The sequence below is a fragment of the Typopeltis vanoorti genome, chromosome 7 (assembly GCF_054136105.1).
Source record: "Typopeltis vanoorti isolate ZY-2024b chromosome 7, IOZ_Tvanoo_1.0, whole genome shotgun sequence".
NCBI lineage: Eukaryota > Metazoa > Arthropoda > Arachnida > Uropygi > Thelyphonidae > Typopeltis > Typopeltis vanoorti.
In genome coordinates this window covers 69,777,720-69,791,937 of record NC_143555.1, presented here as the reverse complement: position 1 = coordinate 69,791,937, position 14,218 = coordinate 69,777,720, and the positions used below count along the sequence as shown (strand labels likewise).

The window sequence follows — 14,218 nt, the reverse complement described above, 5'->3', positions numbered from 1 at the left end:
ACAATGTCTGAATGTGCGACTAATTCTAGCATTTGCCCTCCGTCCAGGAAGTGCAGGAAGTTTTGTGCAAACGACCCAAAAATTTAAGAAAAAAAAACACTACAATGTTTTTTTTCTTTTTCCAAAACCATCATCACCTGACCAAAAAAGAAAAATAAGTAAATAAAATAAATCTCAAGCTATCTTGCTCGAACGAACGATAAATTGATTGTATCAAGGTACAAAGTTCCAAGTTGTATGACGATACAAGTAAACAGGTAAATATCATACATAAATGTGAACAACCACACACACACACACACACACTACGCTGAAAGGAAAAGAAGTATCACTGTCTTGAGGGAGGAGAGATCCAATAACTTTTTCTTGGATGTCACACACCTTGTAATTCTGTAATTTTTCTCTTGTGAAAAGAACCGTTCACTTTATTATACTGAACACATGCCAACGTTTTTGCTAGCACATTAAATTTATTTCACCACTTGAAAATTATTGCAGAATTATTAATGCGCGATGTGCAGTTGTATGTCATAAATCCGTTAAGACCAATACGCATTTCCGTGCCTATTTAGGATCTGAAGGTGATGAAGTTTGAAAAACTGGAAACGAATTTATCTGAAAATTTTGCCATCGGGTGTGGTATGTTACAACGGGTACCTCTACGCACATATAGATGTAAAATAGAAATGTAAATATGAATACAAAATTTGAAATGTAAATGTTAAACAGTACTTGGAAGCTTCATGTAATATATACATTTTATGCAATGGAGCATGTAGGAAATAAATTACGTCCTGGTAGGGTTACTGTTGGGAGGAAAACGCAGAACACACACACATATATATACACACACACTACGCCGAAAGGAAAAGAAGTATTGGGACATCCCCCTGTTTCATAAAAATCCAGTACATTCTACATGTGGCCTATACTGCAGTAGGAGTCAAACCGTATACATGGAGTCGATTATCGCGTGTTTTTACGCTCACTTTGCACGGACCGCGAAAAAGGCAGAATTCATGTTCAAATATTTAACAACCTGTACTGTAAATACGTATGAATGAATATAAATAAGTATTAAGTATGTAAATCAAAACTTATATATATATATATATATATATTATAGTTTAAAAAATTCAAATATATATTATAAATCCCTTTATTTATATATTATAGTCTTTATAATACTCTCTGAGTTTTTTATATATTAAAATTTCACCAATCACGAAAATCAATTATTGAAATGCTATATTTAATTAGTTGGCTTAATATTTTTAATTTCTTTCACCTTCAATCTGCAGAGCTTTGCAAACATCATTTAGCCAAGTTTCAGGATTCGGTAAATTGAAAAAAGAAAAACCTTAGCAGTTCATTCTATTTTTCATTTTAATCAACAAACAACAACCTATTTTCATAAATTTATTACACCGTCTAGTAGTTTATCTGTTTCTCTTCAAATTGATAGCACATTTTGTTTGAAATCGCATCTATTTCTTCATTTGTATAATCTCTTCCGCTTCTTTTCATAGCTTCCTTTATTTAGTTGTATATGTTCGGTCTCTTTTTAATATCAGAAACATTTCTTTTTTGTACAGCTAAAAGAAAGTATTGACATCTCTGTTAGAATTTCATATATTAAACCGAAATCTCTAAAAATAAATAAATAAATAAAATTTCCAATACTTAACTCTTCCCATTTCGAAATTTCTGTTAGACTAAATATCAATGCTTGGCACGATTTCCCACTGTTTTTAGCGCTGTTATATTATATGACGCTGTTATATAATTGTCCAATTATATGAAATCCTCCTCGCCATGAAAAAAAAAAAACGTACTCGCCCAAAACCTCCATTTTTTAGTGATCTTTCAATTAGTCAGCAGAAGATCTATAAACTGATCAGTGGTGGTGGTGTTTCTATGTTTTGTTTTAAAGTAAAATGTTTTAATTTTAACTTAAAAAAACTAGCCTGCAACTACTCGCCACGGGCGAGCGCTATCCATGGAGGTCCAAATATCCTTCCAGTTTTCATTATTTCAATTTCCAGTCTTTCAGATATATTATTTAATTTTCTCTAATGTTTATTTGATGTATTGTAACGATTACTAAGAAAAAATATAAAGTGATTACTTGATTTACGTATTTTATTGCGTCGTCCAGAAATAACTGAAAACGGTTGACTTAGAGCCAAATTAAAATATTCAGAAAATTTTCTAGACTTTGACTGAAACTCCAGACTTCATAACTAGTATTATGCTGGTACCGTCTGTAGACAATCCAAATATGTAAATATTTCTCATCGAAACCATTTTTCTCGAGCACCCACAGTAAAGTTTGATGTATTGTATCAGATGTAGTTTCTTCCAGCTCCACGAGATAACATAAACGATTAAACTATCTTCAGAGTCTTGAACTTCTCCTTTTAATTAAATTATTAAAACACGTTTCATGTGAAGCATTTGAATATTTGGGGAATTTCCAGTTTATCATTATCCTCGAATTACGAAGTTGCAGAAACAACTTCATAATTCGAGAATATGATGAACTGGTAATTCTCCCAAAGCACAGTGTTTCATAAAGAATGCTCAACTCAGCCCCCTCTGTCTACCACGACTCAGGTCAAACTAGCAGAGTGTTGCGAATATTTCTCAGTTGTCTCTAGGAGACCCATTTGTCAGTTGTTTTCATGGACATCCTACGACATTCATAAAATTAATATAATCAGTTTTATCACTTACTGCAATTACTATTATACTACTTAACAACCAGTACGGAAGTATTTCAGTATTTTAATAACCGACATAGCCGTATTGGTCCTTGCCGTTTTGTAAAACTAGTAACACGGCATCACTAATAACATTATAAGCGTAATAATGCCCAGTAGTAATGCGAGGGTGATATCTGAGCTAAGAAACGTACAAGACGCACAGAAAGTTAACGCGATGGAAGGTGGTCGGAAATGTGAAATGAATCTTCGCAGCCCGAGGTGGAAACGATCAGCATATCTATCAACGGTTCTAACAGGCACTTAAGCTCTCGCCACCTTCCAACTATTCTTGGACATCTCAACCGTAATTCGAGGAAGATAAGGTGGTTAGTCCTATGGCTCCTGGAGTGTGTGTGTCCTATGTCTGTAGATGCGTGTGTTCACAGGACCAGTTTGCCTGTTCTGGGGGGACGAAAAACCCGAGTTTCCGGGTGAAAAAACTCCCTACCTCCGTATGGGACCGGCTCACTCACCTTTCGTCCAAAGAGACCAGATAGAAGGTTCCTCACGTCACGGACGGAAGGTTCATGCATATGCAAATTAAAGTAATAAAGATCGTTCTATTTTTTTAGTTTGAAAGGATGAAGTGAATGGAAGTTGTAATAGCTGATAATTAGTTATGATTGATCTGACTGAGTCTTGCAAATAAAAGTGAGAGACGCTTATTTTGTGTTGCTGAAACTGTGAACGTTTATAAAATGACCTGCGGTTTGTGAGGTTTCACTTTATCGAATATTAATTTTTCTTTTTAACTTTAATAGGCAGTAAGTTTATTATTATTAAACTGTGCATGTCGGCAACGCCACAGTTTTAATGCTGGTTAGAGCTTTAATTGTACTAATCTCATGGCCAACGGGCACTTTTCAGAGTACTTTCTCCCACACATCTCCGTACTCGGTCGCCTTTTGAACAAGTTCTGGCAAAGTAAGTTAGCCTGTGAGATGATGTGTTAGCTGTTCTAGAAACCTATCGAAGCATTACTTTTTTTAGATTTAAGCCTGAGTGACCGGTTTGTCGGAAGAACACGTGACTACTTTTGTATCAGGGGAGAACATGAATTGGACTCTAATTTTTATATTAGATTACATGGTTACATTATAGAAACTGAGGGATGAAAAGGAAGCGCGCGCGCATGTGTGTGTGTGTGGCCTAGATAGATAGATATATATAGAGAGAGAGATAACGTGTGTGTGTGTGTGTGTGTGTGTGTGTGTGTAGAGAGAGTTAACGTGTGTGTTAAATATGGAAGCTAATGTTATATACTGTTTTATATAAAATTACAGAATGTACGCAATGCATGAAAATGAAGAGTTAAAAATGAAATTCAAGAAAGGATTTGAATATTTCTTGATTTATTCGAATATGACAACAAGATGAACCGTAAATAAGGTCGGAGCATGATGGCCTAGATATGATATCCAAGTTCTGTTTTTAGGCTTATGCTTGTCTTGTAACTCGACATTTAAAGTGAATGACATCATAATCGATGAAGAAGCAAGACAGTGATGATAGATTTGAGAAGTCAGGGAATATTTACTAGCCAGAACTTTGGATGTAATAGGATATTATAGATTTAGGTAAAAATTTGAAGGAGTATTTCACAGACTACGCCGCTCCTCAACTTGTAAAGATGAGAACAGTTGGTTGCAGTATAATTAAAACCAAATTATAGAAATAATAGATAAAATAACAAGATATAAAAGGTAAAGAATAAAACCTCAAGATGTAAAAATGCTCAATAACTTAAGATAAGGTATAAAATCCAAGATATAAAAAGTAATGGGTAAAATCCAGTATATAAAGTCATCTTTAAAATCTTTAAAATTTTTAGAATATAAAAAAAATGAATAAAAACTTAAAATGAAGTAAGATATGAAAGTACGTACAAGAATTAGAAAATTAAAAAAACTACCTTAAGGAAAAATTAAGTTACACTATTATAATGTTAATCTAGTTCCGTACATCTAGAAGTACTTTACACCATTCATGTGGTTTGTTTAATATCGCTGTTTTCACTAATCATTGAAATCATTTATTTTCACTAATGTAGTTTCAATAACATTCCATGATATAATCATAAATCAACAGTAGCTAAAAACAGTTGATTATAGTAGGACTCTCGAAAACATAAAAATCTTGCCTATATATTATTATGTGGAACATGAACCTAAAGTTCAGAATACCACTTGATAAAAATATTGGTGAGGCAACCATCCGCCTGAACTGACTATAAATTTTCAGATTTTCTGTATACACATTATCAAATATGAATAAACGATAGTTACACATTTTTGTCGTCGTTAATTTTTATTTTCGTTTACAGTTTGACTTTCTCTAATGACAACTTGCGTACTATATTTGAATATTTCTGAGCACCGGTGATTTTATATTTATATATATATATATATATATATTCATCAAAATTAACATTAAAACAAGAATTCAGTGCAAGATATAACGAACCTAGCTGCAAAAGTTGTAATTAAGAAAGGTATTGTATTACAAGAATTGATTCAGTAAATAATAAAATAGCCACTTAGCTGTTATTATATACTGGCTAAACAAGATTAAAATATAACAAATAAGAAATGTTCATAACAGATGCGTGTCGTAGTTGCTTTTCTCAGTGTTAACATTCGTTTTTGCAATAATTGAACCATGCACTGAAATGTCCAAAAATAATTGAACTTTTTTTTCTCTACATATGTAACTGTAAACAGGTTTTTAAGAAATTTTGCAATCATAGCGGTCAGATAATAGCGGGGAAAAAAAGATGACATTTCCAATCCTTTTTTCAATAAGAACGGGAATTATAATAGGAAAAAAATTCTTCCTCAACTATTCTTTTAGGCAAGGGTTAGATTATCAATATTGAAATACTGGACAGCAATTGTTTATAATAAGACTTAATTGTTTATAATATTCAACGTGTCGTATAATTGTTTATAATAAGAACTATAATTTGGCTGGATTTCTTTTTCTTCCAAGAAAGTTGCGCTATTCAAAGAACTCCATACATTCGCAGTACTTTCATAAAAATCTGATGCATTATAACGTGTATATAACTCATCGCTAGGTTTGTTTTATTAATAGCGACTTATTTGTGGACGTAATTTTTGTTTTTCCTAATTTTGTCAATAAAATGGTCCAATTTAAATTATACAAATTTAATAAAAATCCTGTATTCCAAATTTATTAAATTTAATCCCGTTAGTGCGGAGTTACTGCAGTATATAATAATGGAATATAAAAATAAAAATGGAATGGATCAACAAATTTTTGTAAGAATTAAAAATAATCAAATAACTACAATAACTTGCGTACACATGCACAAAATACTGTTGTGGACGAATAAAATAACTCTTGCGAAACGTATCTGGTAATTAATAGAAAGATAAATTATAGAATAGAGGAAAGGATTTAATACCAATACGAATATTTATCGCAGAGGTTGAGGGTGAATACTATGTGAAGTCGATCTAGCTGTGGTTTTTTTTATATATATTGTTTACATTCTTGTGTGTGTGTGCGTGTACCTGTGTGTGTGCGTGTACGTGTGTGTGTGCATGTACGTGTGTGTGTTTTTTTTCACCGATTTCTGACTTAGGTCTTGCAGATAAAGTGCATGTGCCGTTTTTCCGAGCAGGAATCATCTCGCAGACTAGGAGGACATATTTTCATATCTTATTATCGAAAAGTGCTTGAATGAAGAGCCTCAAGATTTGATAGATTTATATTCGAACGTGCTATTCGACTTTTAGCGCTTTTTTTAAAAATCAAATGCGGCTGATTAGTTTTCTGTATGAAAGTGATTACTATCATAGCTGCAACTAGCTGAGTTTTGCTGTATTAAAATGCTACTCGCAAGCTAACTTTTTTTTTTGTAGTACAATTTTTTTTTCATTTCCTCTTGGGAAAGCGCCCTCTAGTTATGTTGATCTACGTTCCGATGTGATTTCCTTTCAATTACAGTATTTAACCTTTAAATATAAGGTTAAATAGGTAACCTACATTATTGCAATTTAAACAAAATGGCATAGTTTCAAAGCGTACTCGTTTAATGTGTTAACATTTATTTTCTTTACCAATATTTTAATGTAAATTGCATTTACATTAATACATCACTGTAAACTGTACTAACATATTTCCATATATCTTCGGTTTAATAATATTAGAAGTGCCCGGATTTCTTACCTGTTCCAAAAAGCAAAGCTACTACGGCAGTAAAGAACCCTAAAGCCCCAGTGGAGGTCTCTCTTGCTTCTTTCACCTTTTGAAAAACCGTTTGTTTAGGTGCACCAGCTGTTTCTGATACTAAAAAAAATCAAAAAAAAATTTTAGAACACTTGAAAAAGTGTACAGCTAGTAAGTTATGCTATAAATATTTTCAAAATATTAAAAGAAAGACATTATTAAAAGTATTTATTATTATTGATGCCAACAGATTTATTTTGATTGTCTGAAAAACAAACTGGTCAAAGAGAAGCAGTCAACGATCGAGGTGATCAATCAATTATTTTGGTTGTTGATATTAATTGTAATCATTTTAAGTTAGACATTAGAATTATACAAATAGAAAGTTAACATTTGGAAAAATATCATTATAAGCTATTTTCGATTCTCAATTAATAGAAGAATAGAAAATTAAGTGCATTTTAATTCACTAATTGCACTCGCGAGCAATCACATTCAGTCAAATTATGATATCATCCATCTGTCTGCGTTGCCTCTGTTATTCTACATGTCTAGTAACTAAAGAGGCATGAGAACACTCATGATCAGCAGAGAAATTGCAGCTTTATTGATTCTATATGCTTACATGTTCTCTTCACTGGCATTCACTTTCCTTGTAGCAATATTCATTTATATCAGAAACAAAACGCAGCAACTTGGTATACTGACAACTACCATGTTGCTAGTGAAATGCGTCCTACTTAGCCGCTAAGCCATTCTGCAAAAATAAACAAACAAACTAATTAATTAAATAATAATAATAAAGACTAGGAAAAAATAATTAAATATAGGATTCTCGCTATTAGAGGTTACTTTTGTTCGGATGGAGATTAATTTCTTTTTTTTTAACTTTCGTGTATTTAAAATCTGTTAAAATAAATTTAAAAAAATTGTACTCACTAGGAAGGGTTAATGTGCATGAATCGGGACTTGCCATTGGCGATGTCTCCTGCAATGCAAAAATAACATAAAATAAGCGAAAAGTCTTAAATATTATATGGGATATTCTCTATTGATGACTGTATCTACAGAAAACTTTCAATTTTGACTTCGATTTATTAGTTTCACCAGCAGTATTTGGTATGTATGTAGACTAACTTAGTCTTCTCTGTCAAAGCCAACAGAATGGATGAATATATCAAAGATGAAAATGTGGGGAGAGTACATAAATCTAGCTTAGCTTTCGGTACGATAAGGGGAAAACATAATGTAATTTGACTGCATTCTAAAATGTCTTTTCATATAACAGTTACATCAGAAAGTTCAAAGAGAGAACCAGTAGGAATTAAAGCTTGACGTTACATTACATGTGAATGATTCTCATGAAGCAATTCAGCTTAATAAACATGGGATATAAAAATTAATGATGAAGAAATTATCCTGTTTATGAATGTCTGTTTAGTGTTTATAAAAGTTTACTGTAGATATATCGGTCGTTAATAGAGTACAACGCAACCACAAAGTTTATAGACATTGGTATGTAGAACATAGTAAAGATTTTTTTTTTTTTTGTGGAAATTACTTTTGATTAATAACCGATTAGATCACTCGGATTCGACGACGTCTTTTGGTTGGAAAGACCAAGGTTCGAATTCCCGTCTACGACTGAAGAACTTATCAGGGCTTTACAATTGAAGATGAATTAGCTAATCTCATATGGAGGTGGCAGGGTTTTTCCTCTCTCGGAATCTAGGTTTTTTTTTATTCCTCAAAACAAACAAGCCAATCAGAACACATGCAACTCATCATCATCACCATGATTGTCAAGGATTTAGACTTAGAGTGGCCTGCTCCGACCTTAGAAATCATCGTTGAATTTCTTAATAGGACGTCCTGGCCTGGCTTTCATTTTCCTAATGGTTTGTAATTTAAGGCTTGTTTTGGTAATCTTTCTGTTTTCATTCTTTTAACGTGTTCCATCCATTTATGTTTATTATTTTTTTTATTTTTTCTATTACTGATTCCTAGTTTAATTCTTTCATAATTTCTTCGTGTTTTTTTTGTGATCGAAGTATACTCTTTTGTAGAGTATACTTCGCAGTTTTTCTCATAAACTTCATTTCTGCTGTTGTTAATCTTTGCCTTTTTGTTTTATTGTCCAGATTTCGCTTCCATACATTGACTGGTAGGGCTAATGTATTGTATACTTTTAGTCTGGTTTGTTTTTGAACTAGGTTTGGTTTAAATATAGAGTTAATTACACCTGTTATTTATAAATATTTTGCAATTTTTACGCTTATATCTTTTTCATATGTTATCATACATCCTAGGTAGTTAAATGAATTCACCTGTTCTAAGATCTTGTTATCTATTACTATTTTAGTTCTTGCTGGATCTTGTCCTTTAAAGGCCATAGTTTTTGATTTTTCTGTTGATATTATCATACCATAATCTTTGGATATCTCATTTAGATCTAAAATAGCTTTCTGTAAGTTATCTTCAGAATTTGTAATTATTATTTGGTCGTCGGCAAAAAGGAGTGTTTAACTTCACTGTAAGAGAAAGTTTAATACCTTGATGGGAATTTTTATTCCATTTTATTATTATTTCATTTAGATAAATATTAAAAAGAATTGCTGAAAGGGGCCATCCCTGTCGGACTCTTGGTTTATCTCTCTCGTACATGACAGCTTGATTTAATCTTATTCGTATTTGATTGTTTTCATATATATTTATAGCTTTTAGAATATTATTTGGTATTTGTCTTTCTTTTAATATGTTAAATAAAATGCTTCTTTTAACTTTGTCAAATGCTTTTTCAAAGTCAATAAATGCAATATGTGTTTCTAAATTGTATTCTCTTCTTTTCTCTATTATTAATTTTAGGCAAAAGGCTGGGTCTATACATGATCGTCCTTTTCTAAATCCATTCTGTACCTCTAGTATAAAGTTTTAGGAATATTTCATTAGTTTGTTATTTAAGATTCTGCTGTATATTTTGTAACAGGAATTTAGTATACTGATACCTGTATAGTTTTTAGGGTCATCTCTATTACCTTTCTTAAAGATAGGAATCACAATTGCTTTTTTTCCATTCTATTGAGGGGGGTTACTAGTTGAATAGATTTTATTTAAAAATAATAGAATGTTAGGATGTTTCTTTGAACCTTATTCATGCAATTGACAACCGTAATACACTACACTACATTAATCACTTTGCAGACAGGATGAACTGGCCTATCAGAATATTGATTAGCTTTCCAAGAAGATATGTTTCCTTACAGGACAGGCTTTTGAGTCTAACATGCCTAAGAGGAATATGGTAATTTATAACATTACCGATTATATAATAACTAGTAATGACACGCATGTAACTGAAAATGACCTCGCGGTCTATGCATGGCAGACACTACTCAACGGTTATTTTTAGTTTATTTTAGTTTTTTAGAGTAAGCTCCAAGTTTCATGGTTGGAGGCCATTTCCTAGATGAAAAAGTATCTCAACATTTGTAATGGATACGCATTGGTAGGTATGAATAAATAATGAGGAAATAGGAAATAAATGCAGACATAGGCTTCGCTCGGTTGGAAAACCGGTTAGGTATTGTTCTGTATTATGTTCACTGACAACAGAGTATCAGTGCAGAGGCTTTCCAAAACTACTTCATTATTCGGGATTTGGGAAATCCTCTTTAGGAATGACAAAATACTAATTTCAGCTTTCAGAAATACACACACTCAACTTTGTTCAGATTTTTTTTTTTAACTTTTCGGTTCACGCTCTGCTAAGATAAAGCATGATTTAATCAAGTTTGCGATACATGACAGGCTTACATTAGCCATCTAGTCTCACTTCTTGCTTTGATCAATCACCATGTTTAGCTATGACTCTCTAACTCTTTCCTTTATTCCCAGATTGTATTACAAATTGTGTATATGTTCCTTCCGATACTGTGGGTATATTACTTATACAAGGATGTTGCATTAAGGCCTGTAGTTTTTCAGAGTACATTTTTACCTACAATCGCTTATCCGACTTTATTACTTACAACTAAACGTAGAATCATATCAACCCACAAGAACGCCAATTAACAAATCTCAAGAGACCTGTAGTAAATCAATGTGTTCTGAGGAATAAACCTTGTTTCAATCCCTAGATGAGGCCACATTAGGGCGTAAAATCATTTGCCATTTTCAAATTAGTCTTGCACCTACATTTATTTGAGCTTGTAGTTGCTTTTGTAATTGTTTTTATGTATAATGTACCTTAGTCTTTACATATTTCTTTTAGCCGACGTTAACGTGTTTTAGATAAATGATCAATATGCCTTAGGGATGGTTTATTTACGCAAATTTATGTCTCCCCCCTTTTTTTTGTTTTATTTAGTTTCGTTTGTTGACTAATAATAAACATTAAAGCTTTGAACAGGGGAAGGTTATATTGTTTTTTCTTTTTTTTTTTCCTTTTTTCAGCTTACGCAGTGATATATAGAAAAAGTAAAAGACGTAGAATACTAAACTAAAATCATACGTGCGAAACTTAATTAAATTTTGTAATGTATTTAACAGGTTCGATTTGAAGCTTGCTTTATTTTGTCTTGAATTCGGAACTTCAGCACTGATCAGCTTTGGCCGCCAAGTGTGTTATTGTTAGCAGTGCATATCACCACCACGTGCTTTTTCGAGTAGTCATCGCAGTTAGTTTTACAGTGCTTGATACTTGTACGCTGGTGCAATTGTCAACTGGCGTATTTAACCACGTGTAGCGACAACACTTAGATTTTTGGCATTCTGCCATTCTGGAAGGTTCGAGTTGATCGCAATATTGCTGTCGTCTTTACGATACTATAATAGCACAGAAACTACAAACGTTTTTGACACGTGGAAACGGTTGGACATTTGATTCCAACAGGCTAGATATTAATTGCAATTGTGACAGTAATGGTACGATGGAGATGCTAATCGACAACGTCATGTTTAGGCATTACGTTCAGTGATTCAAAGATGGATTGTACTTCTTTAAGAATATTTCAAAAGAACCGAAACCAATTCTGTTTTTATATTTCTCTCTCTTCCAAGCAAGAAGGCCTTGAGTGATTTGAAATTAATCTGAGAATATTTTTTGTGAGGTGGTTTCACTTTTCGTGTGTGTGTGTGTGTGTGTGTGTGTGTGTGTGTGTGTGTGTGTGTGTGTGTGTGTGTGTGTGTGTGTGTGTTGTGAACCTGTAACAGGATTAGATAATCCAGTTTCTCTGCTCAAGACACCAAACGTTTTTTTTTTTGCAACTTTACAAGTTTCTTTTTGGTAATTTTACACTGTTGGACAAAATGTACCACCTAAAGACCTTCATAAATTCTATCTTACAATGGGATCCACTGTCTATTTCTTGGAGAACGGAGACCCTATCCATTAGACCAGCAAGGTCAACTGTCTAGTTCATTTGTTTGCAAACGAAAACAACTTTTAATTTCTCCTTTTCATCATCCTTCGGTGAGATTAGCCTTACAGTAATTCACCAAAACTCAGAAGAACAAGACATATTACAAGTGTGGAATGAGTTTATTGTTGCAGCATGTCTTCTGTCGCCTCGACAGAAGGCATGCTGCAACACATAGCATGTAGGATTCATATAGGAAGGCATATAGGATTCTCCGAGATTAATTCTCCGATGTTTACCTATGTAGTAGTTTAAATTTGCAAAACTTTTGGTAACTGCGTTTTTTGTAGTTAAAGAAAAACAAATAAATTAGTAGTCTTCATTCACTGTGTTATTTTTTTCTTGTAGTTTGTGTCGTTATTCGTGAAGAGAATTTGAAAGGAGTGCAGAGCTTCGCCTACTATTAATCTAATGTGGTACTAAGAGGTAAAGTTTATCTATACATAATATACTTAGCGTTGCTCTCATTTTGAAATTGTTATTGTACTCTCTCTCTCTCTCTCTCTCTCTCTCTCTCTCTCTCTCTCTCTCTCTCTCTCTTTCTATTATTGCTGATGTTTAACCTCTTAATAAGAATTATAAAAGTGGCACATCATAGCTTCAGTAACATACTTAGAATATAACATGTTATTCTTTTTAGTAGCTTTCAAACTTCTTCCTTTTTAGTAATGAACGTTCTCTACTTTCAGTTTTTATTAGTATTTTTTTACTTGTTTCTACTATTCTAAGAAGAAAAATGCTCAGGGACACAGAAATTATGCATTAATTTAAAAATGTTAGAACTCAGACGCTTTGGTAGTCAACAATAAAACTAATCAGCAAAGAGCGAGAGAGAGAGAGAGAGAGAGAGAGAGAGGAAGGAAATACAGAGAAATTATTATATTACTATCAATTAGTGGTGTGTGTGTATGTGCGTGTGCGTGCGTGCGCGCGCGCGCACACACACACACTTCTTTCGCTAGCTTCCTTTCTTCTTTAATACAGATATTTATGATGAGCACTTCCAATTTAAATTGATGAAGCGAACATAAGAAACTCCATCTCATTGGATACCTCATTATCTCTTGCACTGCAAATGAATGGTTAAGTATTTTTTGTTAAGTTAAAAATGACCTACTTACTAAAGATGATATAATTTGAAAATACGCATGCGCACACACACAAAAAAAACATGGCATTTTTTTCAGCCTATATGTAGCACGCACGCACTCATATGTGATACCCACAAAAGATAAGTAAATATTCACTTATACGGAAAATAAAAACCCACTTGTATGTTTATTTACTTATGTAGGGAAATATTTCTTGGACAGCCTTGAAAGTTGATATATAATGAGCTACATTTATTTCCAGGTTTTTAAATTCCCCAAGCCTCCCAGATATCTCTTCTATAAGCATATATAAGCAGTGCTGAATAAGAATGTTTATAAAATCAGAATTGATGGGAATGCCAGCCAAGTATTGTATTGTTTAAACACAATGACAATATTTATGATGTAATTTTCTTTAAACTTTCTTTAATATTAAAATATAAACGTAATGCTTTAGTCAAAGTCGTTCGCAAAAATGAAAGCTACAAAAATGTTAAAACTCTCTCTCTCTCTTCTCTAACGCAGCAATATTTTTACCCATCCATAATTTTTATGCACTTGTCTATCCTTATTGACAATACCACATCTCAGTGGGTACGGTAATCGGTCACTGCCTTTATACTACTTCCGATGTATGGTTTCTTATCAATATTTCCTTGTTCTTCCATGCAGCAGCAGGAGCACACTTCCTCATCATATGCGAACATTTCTCAGTTAAATTAAGGCCTTGGCTCTTTCTAGACCAAAGCAG

General features: G+C 32.8%; 1 protein-coding gene across 1 annotated transcript in view; it reads right to left on the bottom strand.

The window, feature by feature from the left end:
* The window catches only part of LOC150104758 (transmembrane protein 272-like), a 61,310-nt gene that overhangs the window by 21,491 nt on the left and 25,601 nt on the right, over window positions 1-14,218 (bottom strand). Inside the window, exons 2-3 of the mRNA XM_090395931.1 lie at window positions 7,899-7,947; window positions 6,960-7,079 (exon numbers count right to left, since the gene is read on the bottom strand). Of these exons, the coding sequence (XP_090252057.1) occupies window positions 6,960-7,079; window positions 7,899-7,947 (169 nt within the window). The remainder of the gene's footprint in view (window positions 1-6,959; window positions 7,080-7,898; window positions 7,948-14,218) is intronic.